Source organism: Phoca vitulina, unplaced genomic scaffold (assembly GCF_004348235.1).
Source record: "Phoca vitulina isolate PV1807 unplaced genomic scaffold, GSC_HSeal_1.0 scaffold66, whole genome shotgun sequence".
In the NCBI taxonomy this organism is placed as follows: domain Eukaryota; kingdom Metazoa; phylum Chordata; class Mammalia; order Carnivora; family Phocidae; genus Phoca; species Phoca vitulina.
This window is the reverse complement of record NW_022589769.1, coordinates 6,860,710-6,879,580: the sequence shown is the minus strand read 5'-3', so window position 1 is coordinate 6,879,580 and position 18,871 is coordinate 6,860,710. Positions and strand designations below refer to the sequence as shown.

General features: G+C 55.5%; 2 protein-coding genes across 7 annotated transcripts in view; one reads left to right on the top strand and one right to left on the bottom strand.

The window, feature by feature from the left end:
• Positions 1-5,166, top strand: part of PDXDC1 (pyridoxal dependent decarboxylase domain containing 1) — a 49,408-nt gene extending 44,242 nt beyond the window's left edge. For 2 of the 3 annotated variants that reach the window (XM_032392174.1, XM_032392173.1), the window contains 6 exons: positions 141-259; positions 524-645; positions 1,799-1,891; positions 1,976-2,072; positions 2,935-3,039; positions 3,460-3,719. In XM_032392174.1, coding sequence (XP_032248065.1) covers positions 141-259; positions 524-645; positions 1,799-1,891; positions 1,976-2,072; positions 2,935-3,039; positions 3,460-3,719 — 796 coding nt within the window. Of the gene's footprint in view, positions 1-140; positions 260-523; positions 646-1,798; positions 1,892-1,975; positions 2,073-2,934; positions 3,040-3,459 lie in introns of all 3 variants that reach the window. The other variant, XM_032392172.1, reaches the window with a different exon arrangement.
• Positions 5,167-5,711: 545 nt separating this feature from the next.
• Positions 5,712-18,269, bottom strand: NTAN1 (N-terminal asparagine amidase). Of its 4 annotated transcripts, XM_032392176.1 has the most exons (11): positions 18,129-18,269; positions 12,781-12,883; positions 12,639-12,704; positions 12,250-12,358; positions 10,838-10,911; positions 9,358-9,411; positions 8,836-8,889; positions 7,814-7,911; positions 6,440-6,553; positions 6,187-6,288; positions 5,956-6,044 (listed from the first exon to the last, which is right to left on the bottom strand). In XM_032392176.1, the coding sequence occupies exons 1-10, from the start codon at positions 18,207-18,209 to the stop codon at positions 6,187-6,189; spliced, it is 855 nt and encodes a 284-aa protein (XP_032248067.1). In that variant the 5' UTR covers positions 18,210-18,269; the 3' UTR covers positions 5,956-6,044. The 4 variants fall into 4 exon arrangements, with proteins under 4 accessions (XP_032248066.1, XP_032248068.1, XP_032248069.1 ...); XM_032392175.1 differs by lacking the exon at positions 6,187-6,288 and having other exon boundaries at positions 5,712-6,044; XM_032392177.1 differs by lacking the exons at positions 5,956-6,044; positions 6,187-6,288 and adding an exon at positions 5,712-5,949.
• Between the last annotated feature and the right edge of the window lie 602 nt (positions 18,270-18,871).

The window sequence follows — 18,871 nt, the reverse complement described above, 5'->3', positions numbered from 1 at the left end:
ATGCTCAAGTGGCTCCTTGGCCCGTGTGTCTCACGTCCTTGGAAATCACCAGTAGCTTAGAACCCCCCCCTGCAGTCCCTCCCGTGTGCAAAGAGGTGTTTGATCTTTTAGATTGAAGTACTGTTATTTGATGTTTGTAGGTATGAACATGCTAGTGATGATAAGAGCAGTTTGAAATTAGATCCAGAAGGGGAAAAAATCCATGCTGGACTCCTGAAAAAGTTAAATGAACTGGAATCTGACCTTACATTTAAAATGGGTAACTACTACTTTTATAAGTCAACTCTTAACTTGGGAAGGCCTTTTCTAACTGGTTAAGGGACAGGGGGCTGTGTCCCCTCAGAGGAAATGCTGGTTTAGTTCTTTCTAGGGTGAGCTAGCTCCCTCCCCCTCCTGCAGCCTCTCCGGGCGTCCCGTGTCCCTGTTAGCACCGCTTCCCTCGCCCCATGGGGGAGGCTCCTTTGTGTGCGGCCTTGTGACCGACGACTTGGGGACCAAGTCAGTCGGTCGTTCCTTCCCGCAGGCCCGGAGTATAAAAGCATGAAGAGCTGTATTTACGTTGGCATGGCGAGCGACGACGTGGATATTTCTGAACTAGTGGGGACCATTGCAGTCACAGCCCGAGAAATTGAGGAGAACTCACGGGTCTGTAAGACTGATCTGTGTCTCATTCCTTTTCTGGGTTTGCTCCAGGCAGCTAGCTGAGGTCCCGAAGGAAGAAGCTCCCCTCAGAAACATCTGTTCGTTCCCAAAAAGCGTGTGAATGCTTCCCATGAGCTAAACCTTGTGCCAGGAATCCAGAAGCCCACGAAGACTGGACACAGCCCCTGCCCTGGGTGGGCTCACCACTGGGGGGCCGAGATCCACATAGCCGGGCGAGGCGGCAAATGCCGATGGGGAGAAGTTAGGGGTAGCAGAGCGTTCGGGAAGACGTGGCCACGTCTGCCTGAGAGGGTGAGGGGAGAGTTCTGAGCGTAACTGGTCCTGGCGCTGCATAAGGCACGTGTTTCTCACAGCAGAACTTCCCGCCAGTAGTAGACCTTCTTTTAGCCAGTTGGCGTGGAGACCAGGCTGTAAGCTTCATGGTCGTTCTGCAGACCAGGTACTTGAGTCAGTAGAGATCCCTGAGAAGCAGAGAAAAGGAACTAAAGCAAGAGGGGTCTGAGGAGACCGGGGCGTGTGCGCGGCCCACTCCTGGTAGGAAGTTGGCTGTGAGCCTGAGGAGCCGGCTTTATTCATTCTCCGGTGGACTTCCTCAAGGTTCTGCTGAACTCACTCTGTCACTTCCGGTTCCACTTCCATGAATGTTGAGCAGTGTCTGTTTTCTGTTGGTAAGACATTCAGATCACATTTCTCTTCTCTTTTCGCTGGCAGATGAGGCTGGTCACCAAGGCGTGTCTTACCCTTATCCAGGCATTTTATCCTCTTCTGTTTAATTTCCTATTTTACTTTGTATCCTGATATTTTAAAAAGTGCAGAATTCCATTTACTAATACACTTTTGAAAAATGTCGCCCGTGCTGTGGTAACAGTTCTAGGTCTCAGGCAGGAAGCGTAGACAACTGGGCGCCCGGGTGGCTCGGCGGGTTGGGCGTCTGACTTGATTTTGGCTCAGGTCGTGATCTCAGGGTCCTGGGATCGAGCCCCACGTCAGGCTCTGTGCTCAGCACGAAGTCTGCTTGGGATTCTCTCTCTCCCTCTTCTCCTCCCCACACTTGGCACGCACTCTTTCTCTCTAAAGTCAAATCTTTAAAAAAAAAAATCTTGGACAAGTAATGTCTTTCTTGGTCCTAACACAGCTTCTGGAAAACATGACAGAGGTGGTTCGGAAAGGGATTCAGGAAGCTCAGGTTCAGCTGCAGAAGGCAAATGAGGAGCGACTTCTGGAAGAGGTGAGGCTGAGCACAGAGCTCCCAGCTGACGCCACACTGGGAGCCCCTGGCGGGAAGGTCATGAGCAACGGTTCTGTTTTGCAGGGGGTGTTGCGGCAGATCCCCGTCGTGGGGTCCGTCCTGAACTGGTTTTCTCCAGTACAGGCTTCACAGAAGGGGAGGACCTTTAACTTAACAGCAGGTAGGACTGACGAGTGTCATCCCAGGTCTCATTCTGACCCAGTTCCGGTGATCCCACACACGAGTGGAGGAGCCCAGTGCCCACACGGCCCATGCTCAGCACTGGGTCTGCCCCAGGGACACTGCGGTGTAGCGTCTTCTCCGGCCCCCACGGCTGCAGCTGCACAAGAGCAGACCCTCTTCCTGGAAGCCCGTGGGAACGTGCCCCCTCGGCCGTTCGTGTCCTCCACGTGGTGTCTGTTGCTCAGTGCTCAGCGTTAATACTTGTTGCGGTCTCACTAGTGCTTGGCCTCAGCAAGAGGCTGCTTCTGAAAGGGGAGATGAGAAGCCTGGAGTCCGGAGCACCGGGCCCCCAGCAAGTATGAGCAGTTGCCGGGACTTGGGAGATGTCCTGCTGTCGGTCTCTTCCTGTTCTGTTCTACTCGGGAACAGCTCCCTCAGCCTGGGCCCCCCCCTAGGAAATGACGGCTGCGATCTCTTAGGACCGTGATCTGATCTTTGAGCAGCCAGGCTTCAGCCTTCAGCAGAGAGGCGTCTGCTCCTTGCTGCCGAAGCACCTGTCCCACTCGCGCGTGGGTCCCCAGGTGCTCGGGCCACCCTGCCAGCCGGGGACTGTCCCAGGGACACAGGGTCCCTGGGGAGGTGCAGGGTGGAACACCCCAGCAGGGCTGGGCCTCGTGAGGAGCGCTGCGAGGGGCTTTCTCCAGTTCCCAGGGCGTTTCCGGAGGGCCGAAGGCTCTGCTGGTCTGAGCAAGGCTCAGTAGCTGGAGGAAGCTTCTGGGGGAACGAGGCTACACGGGTCAGCTCCCAGGGCGGCCTGTGCCAGGAGCTTCTGCACACACTTCTCTCTCTTTCGTCGGCAGGCTCCCTGGAGTCCACGGAGCACACCTACGTCTACAAGGTACAAGGCACGGGAGTCACACCACCGCAGACCCCCTCGGGCACCCGCACGAAGCAGAGACTTCCAGGTACAGGAGAACTGGTGCTTCCTCTTGGAACATAGACCCTTGCGTCCTGGGGGGCTTTTCCTGTTCGGTGTTACCTGCATCCTTTTGTTTTCACTTAAGACTGGTTGTCCTTTTAACCACGTCCGTCGCCTTGAGCTTTAAACTGTGGAGAAATTTCTCCATAGCACTACACGGGGGTAGTTAGGGTCTTGAGAGCTGGCATCATGTTTAAGCTGTCCTTGCCTGAGCTTTTCCTGATGGGGACCTCAGAGGTTCCCGGCCTCAGGAGCCGTGTTGGGAGTCCTGTCAGTTCTCATTTCTCACTTCCGGGGCATCAGAGCCTGGGATCGGAGGGGTTTCTCCAGAAGCACTTGGGATTAAATAAAGTGGTTGCTCGTTGGCACAGAGAGCTTTCAGCACTGTCCATGGCTCTTTCTCTAGGCCAGAAGCCTTTTAAGAGGTCCCTAAGAGGTTCTGATGCTCTGAGCGAGACAAGCTCGGTCAGCCACATTGAAGACTTAGAAAAGATGGAGCATCTGACCGGTGGGCCAGAGCAAGATGCCCTGGAGACCAGCAGCCCCGAGCCCCACCCTGGGGCTCCCACCCCGCAGGACACCGAGCAGACGGGGGCCCTCCAGAACGGGGCCCAGCACCCAGAAGATGACCGTCCACAGGTAGAAGAACCGGAGAGCTTAAGATAAAATTCACTGTTTTGCTTTGAGACTGTACTGAGTATTGTTTCAGGGAAGATGAAGTTATACTGAAAATGTGAACTGTGCCACATGCTAATGCAAGAGAAATTACTGTTATTTGTGCTTAACTGGGATTTTTTGCACAAATACGTGCCTGAAAGCCAGGCTTTTTAGAAGGGCAATTGACTTGTCTAATTCCACAAGTATGCGGAGCAACTACTGTTGTTTCTGTCTACCCAGCTGTCATTAATGCTGTTTTTCCCCCGTTACCATAAACACTTGGACTCACAAAGAACACTTAGAATTTCAAGTGCCTGCCACTTGAAACACTTGCGGTCACCGTTCTAAACGTAAGTGTAAGACGTTGTATGAGGTTACGTATAACTTTTTGTTCAGACCGCCTTCTTTAGAACTCTCTGGGTTCTCCGCTGTACTGCTGCTCGGGAGAGACAGCTGGCTTTCCATGTTGGAATTGGTGTTCATTTTGGGCGGGTTGTGTGGATTTGGCTTGAAGGAGAACGGGATTCAGTGGGATTGAAAGAGAGCCCACACCCGCCATCCCCACTGCTGCTTCCCCGGGGGGCGTGGGGGGGGGGGGAAGTCCCCCTGCCGCAGATCCATTTCTCCCTTTATGTACTATTTGTAAACAAAGGACTATCTATGAACTGTAAAACTGTAAAACTCTTGACCATATACATGTATATTTTTAAATATTGGTAAAGCTTTTAAATTGGCACACAGGTACAGACCGTGCTCATTTCTATGTTTAATACCCGAAAACCTGATAGAGATGCTACTCTTAACCTAATTATTAACTACGCTGTGTAGCACCCAGTTAATTCTTAAGTAAGTATCCCTTTGACCCATTTGACATGGGAGCTTCTGTGGCTTCTCCCCACTAGCAACTCACCCCCTTGGGCCCAGCTCAGAAACAAGAACCAGAAAAGTCATCTTGCTCAGGCTGGTCAAGCCAGACCACTGCAGAAATAACTGGAAGCCCTTAAATACTGCCCGTTTCTACTTTTCTAGAAGTACTGCGTCTCCTCATTTATCCTAGGTAATGGCCCCTGTGCCTTTAGTCCAGCCAAGTCAAGCTACGGGACACCTCAAGATAGTGGGGTTTCACACTGGGTTTGTGAACTGTCATGTTGGAAGCCTTAGTTACACCATATTAAGCCTATAATTAGACTCTGATTGGATGTGATCTCCTACACTTGGCACTTGTCAAAATGCAATTTTTTTGTGTGTGCAGATGATTAAAGTCTTCCCTGTTTATTTGGTGCAATGAAGTATAGCAGATAAAATGGGGAAAGGGGAAATTATCACCTTTAACAAGATTAATTTTTAAATGTTTTTATATATATTTGGAATTGTTAAATTGGTTTTGCTGAAACAGAATTTCACCCTTAAGACACTATTTGAATGTTGGTTTCAATAAAGGTTCTTGAAATTGTTACCAGTGAGTTCAGTTTCTACACAGTAATTAGGCACTGTGCCTGCCTTTAGGGTAGCAACTTCAGAAACCTAAAAGTCTCTAACAAGTGTAACTGGCATATATCACAATGTGGGCATTTTAATGACCTTACACAGAGCCACTGGTCAGTCTGTTCTTTTAGTGTAACTCTCACGTTAAATGTAGTCTCCTAGGAGATTATTTTAATTATATTGCACAGCAGACTGATCAGATTCTGAACTTTTCATCTCCATCTAGAAGTGTAATACCAGTTTTAATTGATGCCTCTAAAACATTTTGGGGCCAAAAAAACCCCTCTGTGAGATGCATAAATGGTCACAGAATTTCAGTGCATTTTAAATACTGTTTATCTGTATTTATCGTTTTTCCTTTATTCCCTGACTAAACAGAATTAATACTCACCGCGTATCCGAAACGGCAGCTTGTCCAGTCGCGAGGCAGGCAGCCCCTCCGGTGCTCGTGTTACCAACAAGGAGAGGCTGGAGGTCAGCTTCAGCGAGCAGAAAGTAAACCTAAACAAATGCCTTTGCCAAAATAAGATTTTATTTTGAAAGTCATTTGAAGGACAGTAAGGAAGGAGACCTAAGACTCAGCAGATGTAGATTCTGATGCGCATTCTTTGCAGCCCCCACGGTGGTCTTTGTCAGGCCAACAAGTTGCTTTCTTTGGTGATCCCGTGTTTAGCTTCCTGGAGAAGAGATCTTTTCCCATAAGCCACCTTCATTCTTTTTGTAGAGCAGAGCCTTGTTTCCAGGAAACAGTGCGCTGGTGGGAGATGGGTGTTTTTTTAAAAACATCAAGGTAGACCTAATATGTTCCACAAAGTGGGGTGGCTCAGCCAGAGGCGAAGTGGAAAGGTTCTGGAAAAACAAGATTCCGCGTATGAGAGAGGAAGAACCTGGCTCTGTTACCCTCCCTGACAGCGCTGTCGAAGTATCTCCGTGTTCTTAAACATGGATCTGGATGTTCAGCTCACCCAGTATATATCCACTATAAAATTACCTAGGACGTGAGGGGTCCTGCAGTAACGGGAAAAGAGCAGTTGCTTGCAGACTCCTTCCGACCCATGCAAATGCCTGGCCGGGACCTGACTTCTCTGCTGATCTAGAAGTTAAACGGGGTCTGCCAATAGCATCCTAAAAATAACTACTACCCACCACAAGAAAAGTGTCTCTGCTCTAAGCATTTTTTTTTCTTACAGATGAAGAAACCAGGGTGCAGAGATTTAGGATTCACCCAACCTGTAAATTCTCACCTCTAGTATTTGCTTATCGTCTTGCTGCAGCCAGAAATCCACGTGTGGAAAGGGCATCCAGGAATACGGTCCTATACGCAGTTGCTCTGTCTTTGCGTCGTAAATACTAATCATCTAAGAAAGAACATTTCCAGGACAGAATGTAAGGCATGTTCCCCGCTTCTCAAACCCCACCAGTAACACCAGCCCAGTGCAGTCCAGCAGTCACGCATGTACCTGGAGGCTAAGCTTCTCGAAAACGTCTCCTGATAAAAGCCGCTACTGCCCTGTGTAACATGCAGTATTTCCTCCAGTCCTGACAACAGTCCTTGAGGAAGATAGCGTTTTTCCCATTTGGGGTGAAAACCTGAGGCTCAGCGGGGCAGACAGTGGGCCCGCAGCCGAGCCCGACCCAAGTCCACGGCGGCCGGACTCACTGCTGCACAAACCTGTGCCCAAGCACCCGCGTACCCGCATCTCCAGAGCACACCGTGCAGGCCGCCCATCGAAAGCCAGGAGAAACCAACTTGTACAAACGCTCATTTGCCCAACGATCAATTCCCCGAATCCCCTCAGCTGCCAGTGGCGGGTTCGAACCAGCAGCACTGGGTTTGGGTTCCTGAGACCGAGCTAGGTGCTGAAGTGAGCAGAGTCCAGGCCACTGCGCGGCTGCAGGAAGGGCAGAAGGAACCTTCCAGCTGTGCACTGCTTGGCAAAAGAGATCGCTCTGAAGCCAAACATTTCTCCAACGAAAACGTCCACACCCCATCCGTGTGCACACCTCTGGGGCGGGGGGGGGTGAATGCACTGTCGGGTCTCTCACGCTGGAGAAGGGGTGAAAGCACCCTTTAAGTATTTTTAAGCGGCACATAAGGCTTGGGTTTTTATTTCTCTAACTTCCAAAATTAAGGTGTTAATATTCAAAAGCATCCCTGGCGATCAGACTTGTAAAAACTGATCTGATCATTCTTTTGGATTAATCCACTTGTTCCAGCAGATGGCCCTTCAAGGACTTGGTCCAAAAGAGCGTGTGCTGCTGAGGGAGAAACCTCTTCTTCCCCCTGCCTGGGTCTCCTTTCCTTGTGGGACATGTAGGTAAAGGTTGCACCAAGTAAAAGGGGTCCGTTCTCTTTGCATTGAAAGGTGGGGCACATGTTCCCTCCCTCTACACCTTCAAGGCAGAGAACTGGGGTCTTGAGCTGACAACCTAAAATCATTCATTATTCTTCTTTGTTGTGTGGGGGGGGAGAGAGAGCTGATCCCTGATCATTTTATAGCTTTAAAGAAACTCAATGAACTGTTCACTTCTAAGGTCTACAAAACTTGAGGCTTTGGACTGCGATGCCCTTTTTTCCCACCCTGAACCCCTTAACACAAAGATGATTTCAAACTCACTGGTCCTCCTGTTAAAGCTCGGGCAGCACGGAGCTCCTCCTCTGGACCCCGATCTGGGAAGGATGCTCGGTAAATCTCTGCCGTCCTAATGTTGACAGCTGTGGGGGACAAACAGCATTTTCTCTGACTAAAGACACAAATGGAAAGTTTGCATGGTCTTAACATTTCTACCACCTGTAACAGAGCGTGGTGAGTCTCCCCGAGAGAGACAGGAGAGTCATTCTGTTCCATTTCCACTGTGAGGAGTGTAGCTTCCCCCTTCGTGCAGAGGGAAACTCCCGTGCGGGCCTCTGACCACCGTCCCGTCGCAGCCGAGCCCGTCGCGCACACGGCGGGGCCTGGGCCGGACTCGGGAAGACTTCGCCCCAAACCAAGAGCGGCTCCCCCTGCGCCCACAGGCAGCCCGCCATCCGTCCAGGCAGACGCGTGGCAAACCTCCCTGCTCGGCCCTGGGACCGCACGGATCTCTGAACGGCTGGGGGCAGAAGTGTGGCCTGGGATCACGGCCAAATCTGGTGTTTTTGTTTAAATGTTAAATGTTCTAGGGAATGGAGTAACACGTGTGTACCCAGCTCCATACGCTATCACAGATGGGACAGAAGTCCTCTGCAAACACAGCTAGCTTCCCCCTGCTCTCAACCTCAGCGGCCCCAGGGGCTGTCGGCAGGAGACCCGAAGAACTTTACACTTTGCTTAGGAGGAACTGGGCTCGCGACCAGACCTCACCAGGTGGTTCATGTGTAAGGAGACGCGAATGCCCGCTCCTGACCCCGGAGCCCTGTTCCCCGTGCCACTGGCTCTGCTTTCCACCCGCTCCCTTGTTGGTCCTTGTGCTCTCGGGCTGTGCACGTTCTCGGTTTCGTAGCCAGCGGGCAGAGGAGGCGTGCTGCTTGCCCGGGGCCCGCAGAGGAGTGAGGACAGGAACCGACACAGTGAGCACAGCCGGCTCACGACGTGGTGACTGGAGCCCGCCCTGCCGGCCCGGGACTGGCCTCTGACCCTCGACCAAACACGCTACTTACCGATGCCATAAATTACTGGAAAGTGGTTTTCGTTTTCTTCCCGGTCATTTAATTCTAACAACAAAAAAAAGGTTCTTTTTAAGATTAAGAAATACGCAACAATTGCTTTCATGTTCCACAATTAACGCCAAGAGGGAGCCCACACTGCAAAAGGAGAAAAAAATCGGAACACGCAAGGGACCGTTTTCCTGCGTCCCTGCCAAGTCCCCGAGCAGGGGGGTCCCCGAGCAGGGGGGCTGACGGTCCCGAGTTAGAGCCTCCCGGCCCCCTACACCCTCAGCCATCCGCCACGCGTGGGGAAGGGGCCGGGGAAGCCTCTGAAAGTCCCCAGGAAGGATGAAGGTGGGGGTCAGGGTGTCCTCGGAGGCGGCGCGGGGGAGGGGCGGGCCATGGCCGCCGACGACACCAGTGGCGCACGCATCAGCCAGGAGCTGCCAGACTGTCTCCCGTGACTGAGGTGCTTGTGCGAGGTCTTGCTTTGAGGGTGAGGGCACCAGCTCTGGGGAGGATGGCAGAACTCACCTGTCACACACAGTGTCACTAAGTGAATGTCCTCCTCTTGTCTGTCAAATTCACCTACAACGAGAGTTTCTAGTTAGCAGCACACAGGCTGAGCGAGGCGACAAGGGGCCAGATTCCCACGGAAGGACGCCACGGCACCCCGCGGGCCAAGTGACAGGCCCGTTCCCAGCCTCGGGCCCAAAGCAAACTGACCGAGGCTATCCCCTCCTCTCTCCCTGCTGAGGCCTGTGGGGGACCGCTGACGCGTAAGCTTGTTACTCTTAACAGTTATAAAAAACTTGATCACTGTAAAAAAACAAAAAAAAAGGGGGGGAAATACAGGCAAGTATAAGGAGCATATGGGTTTTTACTGGTCTAAGTACGTGGGTTGTTTTTTTTAAAGATTTTATTCATTTGATATACAGATAGAGAGAGAGAGAGAGAGAGCATGAGCAGGGGAGAGGCACAGGGAGAGGGAGAAGCAGGCTCCTCGCTGAGCCAGAAGCCTGATGTGGGGCTCGATCCCAGGACCCTGGGATCATGACCTGAGCCAAAGACCGACGCTTAACCATCTGAGCCACCCAGGTGCCCCTAAGTACGTGGGTTTTTAACGTCCATAGTCCCAGCAGCGAGCAGCACGTGCATTTCCTTTCTTCCTGGCCTGCGCCCCGCTGAGCCCACTCTGGGTGGGCAACTTTATGTCCCCACGATGCACCTACCTTCCCACGTAATTCTAAGTCTTGCTTAATAGCTCCTGAGCTGCTTCTTTACTGATGGACGTTAGACTATTTCCTAACGTAAAGAATGTTCTCACTGCCCATCTTTGAGCATACGTCTCTGCGCACGTTGCAGGTGATTTTCTTAGATTCCCAGGTGGGAATTACTGGGTCAAAGGACATGAAACCTTTTTAAGACTCAAGCCAAGGGGCGTCTGGGTGGCTCAGTCGTTGGGCGTCTGCCTTCGGCTCAGGTCATGATCCCAGGGTCCTGGGATCGAGCCCCACATCGGGCTCCCTGCTCCACGGGAAGCCTTCTTCTCCCTCTCCCACTCCCCCTGCTTGTGTTCCCTCCCTCTCTCTCTCTCTGACAAATAAAATCTTCAAAAAGATTTTAAAGAAGACTCCAGCCCAGATGCCAGGTCGCCTGGCCCAGAGCCTGCAGCAGTGACTCCCCCAGCCCGCCGCCTCGTGGCTACCAGAGCAGGGGCTTCAGCGCTACTTCAGTAGGGAAAACAGCGACTTCAGCCGTGTTTTAAGGTTCTGCAGATTGAAATGGACGCCACGGCCCAGAGGGCGGTTCTGCCTGTACACAGGTCAGTGCTATCTGGGGCCGGGTGGACTGCTGTCGCACGGACACTCTGGCCCCCGTCCCCTCAGCCCCCGAAGACCGGGCTCCGCGCCCCTCCTGCCCGAGTCCTGGCTCCAAGCAGCGGCACCCCTCCGAGCCTGAGCCACAGTGGGCGCAGACTTCTGTCGGAGTTGGGGGGAGGCAGGGCACTTACTAAGAAGCTGATGAGTGAGTTTTTGTGACAACTGCCTGTCGTCACTGAAGCCTCCCACGAGGTGCACTTCCAGCCTGGCAAAGAGACGGGACAGGGGTCAGAGGGCCGACCACGAGGCCGCACCATGGAGGTGCTTCCCGCGGGCCGCGTCCGTGCCGTGGTGCGGGGAGGACACATCGGGCGGCGCCGGGGCAGACGGGTGAGGCTGCCAGGGCTGCGCGAGCCGCCGGGGACCCGGCCCAGGGGAGCTGCGTGTGCTGGTGAGCGGCACCGCTGCGACGCGGAGGGCCAGACGCCCCGCTCCGGAGGAGCAGGACTGCCGCCCGCTTTCACCCACCCGACGCGGCGTGCTTCCAGAAACCTCGGCCACGTCTCAGCCTGAGGGGGCGCGGGGCTGGGCAGGGGAGGCGGCGGGCCGCGGGGACTGCGGTGGGCCCCTCACCGCGCTATCTCCCGTCCACCTCACCCGACGGACGGAGTAGCCCCTCCATTTCCGAGAGGGAAACGGGGTCTGTGTCCTAAGGCCACGCGTACCCACTACACCAGCTTTTCCAAGCCGGGGACCCCCTGCCGCTCCCTCGGGGCGAGCCTCCCGAGGACGGTCCCCGCACACACTAGCACGGCCGAGCCCTGAGAAGCCCCGCGGCTGGAAACCCCGAACTCCCCTGCTGGACCCCGCGTCCCCCGCCCTCATCTACCGATCCCCTTGTCCGCAGCCCGGGACAGCGCCTTCTACGGCAGACAAAGCCTTCCTGACCAAGGAACCCGAAGCGGCCACTGAAGCGGCCACGTCACCAGCGCGAGGACAAGCGTCAAGGGGCCCCAGCGAACGTGAGCCAGCAGGAGGCGCCGTGATGGGCACGGGGCTCCGGGTTCGCCTGCCCGGGCGTCCTGCAGCAGACCTGCCACGTTAGTTCCAGAACCCAGCAAGGACCCCCCCCCCGCCACCGTGTCCCCGCGGAAGGAGCACACCCAGCACCGAGTGAAATCACCGAGCGCCGCCCGCACGGGGCACACGCTCCCGAGGCCAGCCCGGGAGACACGCCGAGCTTCCCTGCCTCCAGCCCTTCCGACCGTATAACATCCCGGAGGGCTTCCTGAAGGCTCCCCTGCCTTAGAATGGGGGCGCCCCGGGGCAGCTTCTGGCTGGGAGGAAGCCCCCGACAAGTGACTGCCGGAAGGACGGACGGACGGACGCGGGGAGGCAGCATCTGGGGTCTAACATAGCGACGTCCGACACGTGAACATCTCAAAGCACGTGAGTGACAAGACAGCCGGAGTTCAAAGTCAGACCCTCAGGACCGTCAGCCTGTACCCGTCACCCCAGAACCACTGACGAGGGGCCCACGCCGTGCCGGTTCTCCCCGGGAGCAAGGCGGCCACACCACGGTGCACGGTTCCCGACAGCTCACCTTCCACACTGAGCGTGGTCCGAGAAGGCTTTTATGGAGCTCATGATCAAGGGGACCTCCGCTCTGGTGTCGCTTCCATCACAGTGGGTCAAGCAGGTGGCCCCGTTACCTGCAGGAAAGGGTGGAATGACTCAGGTTATTGGCCGTGACAGCCCGGGACGCCAGGCACACCTACTCCTGTCCCTTGGGACGCCTCATCTCTGGGTAGCCTGGAGGAAGAAGGAATAGAAACGTGCTGCCCCGCCAGCGCGTCTGGCCCGGGCCACGGGGAGCCAGCATGCGGACCGGAGAGCGGGAGAGCGGGGCCCCGGGACGCTCAGGCGCGGCTCTGACGGCCCCCCGCGGGCGGCCACTTTAAGGAACGGTCTCCTTCGTGTCTCTCATCCTACCTGTGTGCCTCAGGACCACAATGTGACAAGTGGTGGCATCATCAGAACCCAGAATGGAGATGGAGCCTGTTTGAAAAAGAAAGAAAATAAAATACCCAGTAGCCGTGGGGGGTAACGCCCAATGCACGGCTTCCTAACCTACCATCCTTTGGGGAGGTCACTGCCAGCTCTCTTTGCTGAACATACAGAAGGCCCTGGGGTCCCACTTGTTGAACAGACTGACCTCTGAGAAGTCTGGCTCTTTCCTGTTTAATTAAGAAAAAAAATAAAATAGTGATGGAAATTAGTGAGGGCTGGGTACCCAGCGAGGGCTCGCAGGGCTCGGCGTGGGAGCACTACCGGGCGGACCGGCTAAGCGAACGGGACAGCAGTCGCTATCGTGGGGGACAGGGCAGAGGAACGGTGAAGTTCTCTTCCTTGATGAACCCCCAAAACGAGACCTGACTCAGGAGCAAGAGACTCTGCCCAACTCTGCAACTGGGAAAGGAATCGGAGTGTCGGGGCCAGCGCCCCGGCCGGCTCCGCAGCCACAGCCCTGGTGGGAGAGAGGCTAGGACTGTCCCTGTCCCCCGTCTGGTCCTCCCACTTCGGGACCCCCGCACTGAGTATGCACCCCGAACGCGCACCCCCCCACGCTGCTCGCAAGCGGCCAGCAACACTGAAGGCTACATACAGGAGGATGGTCTGGCGATGTAAACGGAAAAGATACAAAAGTGTAAAAAAAAAAAAAAACAAAAAAACACCCAAAACGTAAAAGCTCTAACTATGCTGTTCCTACAGCAGGGCTCAGGTGCTGCTACACACGGGAGGCTCCATTCTGCGAATGCTCTCTGATGGGGTCCCTACCAGAAAGGAGCGGCTGGGAGTCAGCCAACCCACGGAAAGGCCGTGCTAATATCGGGGGTCAAAACTTCCTCTCCTCGAACGTGAGCGTGAACCCGTGCGTGGAAGCGCCGAATCACCGGATGGTGCGCCTGAAGCGAATGTATCACCCGGGATGGCAACTACCCTGGAATTAGGGTTTAAAAAAAAATCTTAGGCAGGGGCGCTTGGGTGGCTCAGTTGTTAAGCGTCTGCCTTCGGCTCAGGTCAGGGATCCCAGGGTCCTGGGATCGAGCCCCGCCTCGGGCTCCCTGCTCAGCGGGAAGCCTGCTTCTCCCTCTCTCGCTGTGTCTCTCTGTCAAATAAATAAATAAAATCTTAAAAAAAATTTTTAGGCAGTAGCCTAAAAAAAAATTCAAAATAATAATAATAATAATAATCCCTCAGGTGATTAAATTCTTTAATGAAAACTGAAACTTTTTTCAAAGACGTCAGACTGATACAACGATTTATATCATCACAGGAATCAAGCGCTGTACCCCTACTTCCCTCTCACTTGCAACAAGCAAGCTCCCGAGAGAGCGAACTCCCGTCCCAGTGCGCAGTGTCGGGCCTGGAGCAGAGAGCTTCCTGGTCTTACAGCCTCGTCTCCTGCCTGGGGCTCATGCGGGTGGGTGCTTCCTAGCTTCGTAAAACACAACATGTAAAAATCAACCAACCAACCATGATCAGCTTGACTAGTTACACCTGTTTTCTTTTCATAAACCTTCATTAACTGGAAGCGAGGCGGCAATGAGCAAGACAGTGCCTCCTCCACAGAACCGGCCAGAAGGAGCCCAGCAACTGCGGTGTCAGGCCGGGGACGGGAGAAGGCAGCTTGGCCTCGCGCTCCCCCCTGAGCACATACCTTCTGCTTTAGTCTTTCGGGGGCGGGGGCAGGAGGGCGAAGGCAGCTTGTGACCGCCCGCTTTCACGCGGGGCCACCACCCAAAAGCAAAGCCGTGTGTGCGAGCACGAACTACCACTTGCGTACCCGAGACCAGAAATCACGACGTCCCAGCAGCGCGCCCCCCAGCCCGGCTCCGATTTCCCAGACAGACAGGAGCATAAATCATAAGAGAGGATGCCGCAAAGCGACAAGAACATGTTGTTTGGGTTTCCCACGTTAAGAAATGAAAAAAAAGTTTAGCCAAATTCTCCGCTGTGCAAAAACACGCAGAGCTACTTCATGAGCTCCCACCCCTTCCTGAAATAAAGGAACCCCCTCTTCTCAACGTCTGCTAGTCTCTGGACACGCGGAGTCCCCCAGGAATCCCCTCTTGGGCAGGCTCTCGTTTCCCAATTCCTCTTCCTGAGCGCCCCTCGCTTAAGCCAGGGCTCAGCAAACTTTTCTCTGAAAAGGGCCAGAGAGTAACTATTTTGGGCTCTGCTGGGGTGCGGTCTCCTCTTGCAACCACTAGGCTCTGCTGTGTAGCCTGAGGGCGGAGACAACACGTAAACAAGCGCATGGGCGCTGTCCCCAGAAGACTTCATTTATGGGCGACACCGCCATCTGAATTCATTTCATATAATTTCACGTGTCACGAAATACTCCTCTTTGGATTCCCCCCCCCCATTTAAAAATGTAAAAACCATTCGTGGCTCACGGGCTGTCCACAGTCAGCATCTGGCCCGGGGCTGGAGTGTGCCAACCCCTGTCTTAGCCAGTCACTTAGTATGACCACGTGTCCCTCTCCCCTGCTGCCAGTCTGTCAATTCTTCCTGCAAGTTCTCCTTCCCCCGGGCAAAAGGGGATGATGCTGTCTGCTCCTTAGCCTGTGTGAGGATTAACTGGGTGGCTGTCCCCATGCCCGCCTGTTTCCCTGACCCCTAGGTCCCCCTCGCCACCCACACAACCCTCCCCGATGGCTGCTGGCGTTACTGCTTCTAAACGCTGATTCTGTTCCATCCCTTTCCTGCTCGGAAACCCTTTGAGTCCAGCAGTTTCACTTGTGGGAGTAGTTAGGGGGGGTTATTAAGACTTAGCTCTGTGAATGTTCATAAAACGCTGAAGATTTCGAAATACCCTGCATGCTGAGAGGCAGGAACGAAGTTACGGGGCATTCATGTCGTGGAATTCTATGGAACCACACTTAGCACAGTGCTGGGGGACTGGTTACTGAGCACCTGTGGGCGACTCGGTAAGAGCAAAGGCTCGAAGACGAGAGCACCGCCCAGAGGAATGAATGCTCCGCGGTGCTGGCCACGGATCTAGACCCGCCCTGTCTCAGAGGAGCCACTAGCCACGCGTGGCTGTCGAGCACCAGAAACGTGGCTAGTATGACTGAGGACCTGGGTTTTCCGTTTTCTTTCGTGGTGATAACATATAAGGGGCCCCATGTAGTGGGGGGAAAGGGGGTCCAGACTGAGCGGCGCCGCCAGGGTCCCCACGCGGGCTTCACCACTCCCGCGATGTGGGGCTCCGGGCAACTCACTGCACCCGTCTGTGCTCATCTCTAACACGGCCAAGCGGGAGCACCTGCTTCTGCAGGTGGGGCACGGCCCCCGGCGTCCCTGTAAGGGGTGCCACTCCTGCTCGGTGCCAGGCCTGGCTAGGGACAGGTTTGTAACTGCTGCCGCCGCACAGGCCAGATTGTCCCGTGAAAAAGACGCATCAGCGGACAGAATGTGGAGTTTGCGCTCACTTTCGGAAGTTCATCATTCGGATGGAAAGAAAACCCTCTGCACCACAACAGTGGTTGTGGTGTCCTTTCTGACGTCTATGTGTTAGCTCTTAAAAAAGGGACGCACGACTAGTTCTAGAAAAACTAGTGAAAGCTTTCATTTCACCCCACTGCTTATTCGGTCAAAGATCCACCGAAACCCCTCTAACCCCGGGGCGACCCACCTCCCTGGGTCTCTATCTCCCACTCTCTCCCCTCACCCCCTCTGCGCCCGGGAACCCGGCCCATCCACCGGCCCTCCAGGTGCTTCCCCTCCTGCCCACGGAGCTCACCTAGACTGCCCTCCCCCTCCTCCCCGTTCCCATCTCTCCCCTGCGTCTATCCTTCTTCCCTAAGACCGCTGCAAAGGCGGTGAGCACCCCCAGTTTCCTGTAATGCACACTGGCCCCCACCCCGCAGCTGGCCTTCGAGACCACCGGCCACCCTGGCCTATCACAGCCCTCCCGACTCCCCACTGAGTGTGCTGCTTCGGACACTCCTCTTTCTAACTTTTTATCACAGAAATTCTCAGGGAGACATAAAAACAGTGTCAACTAAATTCTTTAGGCAGCTGAAATATTTTCCCCTTGGAGAGTCCTACTCCGACTTCATCAGTTAAGGAGGCGACAGCGATGCAGCCCAAGGAGAGTGCTTAGCACAGGGCCTGGTGTCTGCTAAGTACCCGGAAGGTCGACTTTTCTTGAACTGCAGGCTGAGAAGCACAGAGTTGCCCCCTTTTCCCTGTAACTCCTCATCCTTCAGGTCATTCTCAGGGGTCCTTCTGCTCATTCGTGCATATAACAAATATTTACAAAGTGCAGATTCATGGCCAGAGACTGCCCTAGGCGCGGAGGACACAGAGCAATAACACACAGTCTGTTCAGGAAGCTCATGTTCTGGGGGTCAGATCGAGGGAGAATCAACACGACACGTATGCAGACAAAATAATTCCAAAGTGTGCAACGGTTAACAGGAAACCCCAAGACGACCTTCGGTGAGCCTCCAGGCTAGGTCAAGCTCGTCTGCTTCGCATCTCACAGTGCAAACGGGCATTCTTCCTGGATGGCACTTAACAGTGCACGGTGTTTGAGCTGTTCTGTGATCAAAAACCATCCCCTCTAACTAGGCTGTAAAGCAGCCCGCCCTGCTTGTAGGGAACAGGCGAACACGGTGCCCGACAGACATCGGAGGCTCAGTACGTATCTGCAGTCAACGAACTGACGGATTCCCCCTTAACCAGATCTGGGGCACGTGAGAGGTTTGGACCCATTTCTTTTTTACGTTAAGAACCCCTTTCCAAACTGTCTCTGCATAAGCATGGACCACGGGTTCAGAGATCTACTTGAGGACAAAAGCAGAAGACGGAACAAAACCTAACCCTTGCATCAGGGCGTGGTCCTCAACACGGCTCAGCTGGGGGGAAAAGCAGGGCCCTTCCTTCTGGCTAAAAATACCCGGGGGCCCTAATGCCCGGGGGGGCGGGGGTGGGGAGAAGCCCGGGGGAGCGGCCCCGCCGGGAGGAGCGGCTCCCCGCGGGGCGCGGACCCCGGCGAGTGCCAGCGCGCAGGGGCGCTGCCCAGGGTGGCCTCAACGGGCCAAGCCCGGCTGGGGGTCGCGAAGTCCCCGGGCGCCCTCCGACCGCGGTGCTGTGCGACCTTGGGCAAGTCGCCTAACCTCTCTGGGCCGCCCGCCCCTCCTCCGGCAAAGAGAGGCCTCGGCAGAATGCCCTCGAAGGTCCCAGGGAGGGGAAAGCCCCACAACAGACGCCTCGAGCCAAAGCAGAGACTCGCTGCCGGCGGCCGGGGCTCCCGACGTGCCGCCAGTCGCTCCGCTGCGCCAAGTTTAAACTCTGCCTCCGGGAGCGCGGCTGGAGGCGGTGGGGCGAGGAGGGTCGGACCCGCCCGGCAGGGCCCCTCGGGCCCGCCTCGAAGCTCCCTCCCCCCACCCCAGCCCGGGCCCCGCTCACCTCCAGAGGCGGGTGGGCTCGCACCAGGTCCCCGGCGGACTGCGGCAGCCGCACTCGCCGCCCCTCGACCAGCAGCGGCATCGCGGAGGCGGCCGCCCGGGCAGGCCCAGGGAGGCGGCGGCCTCCCCAGCCCCGGGCCGCCCGCGGCCCCCGCCCCCGGGCCGCCCCGCCGCGCCCCGCCCCCCGCGGGCGCCGCCGGGAAGTGGAGTCCCCCGGGGGGGGGTGGGGGAGGAGGGGCGGTGCAGCCCGGAGCGGCTGGGGAAATCGGGGGCGGGGCCGCACGGCCCTGTGGGAGATGTAGTCTAAACGCGAGGGTGGGGCCCGCGGCCAGCCCCCTCCGCAGGGGGCGCTGGGAAATGTAGTCCCGAAAGCGTGGGCGTCCAGGAAAGGCGGGGAGCTGGGCTGCTGGCGAAAGCCTCAGCTCCTGGTGCCCTCCCTGGCTCGACTAGCGGATCAGCCAGCCTGGCCCGAGTGTGGGCTCTGGGGTCGGGCTGCCTGGAGTCAAGATCACGGCTCTACTACTTCTCATCGTGACCTTGAGCAGGTTATCCGAGTCGGGGAACCAGCGGCTATGCTGCTCCATAGGACTGTGTTCAATGAACAATAAACGTTGAACTGCGAAAATAGAGTCGAAACTTTGCTAGCCCCACACATTTAGAAATCATCAGTAACACTTGCTGCTTGGCGTCCGGGAGGCACTCACTGATGGGCTAAGGACCCTGGGAGTGACGACCAGCAAGATA

Coding starts and splice junctions, on each gene's coding strand:
- NTAN1 (XM_032392175.1), bottom strand. CDS start 18,209: ATGCCGCTGCTGGTCGAGGGGCGGCGAGTGCGGCTGCCGCAGTCCGCC. Junction 12,359..12,638: donor TGTGGTCCTGAGGCACACAG/GTAGGATGAGAG, acceptor CCTTTCCTGCAG/GTAACGGGGCCACCTGCTTG. Junction 7,912..8,835: donor TCCAGTAATTTATGGCATCG/GTAAGTAGCGTG, acceptor TGTCCCCCACAG/CTGTCAACATTAGGACGGCA.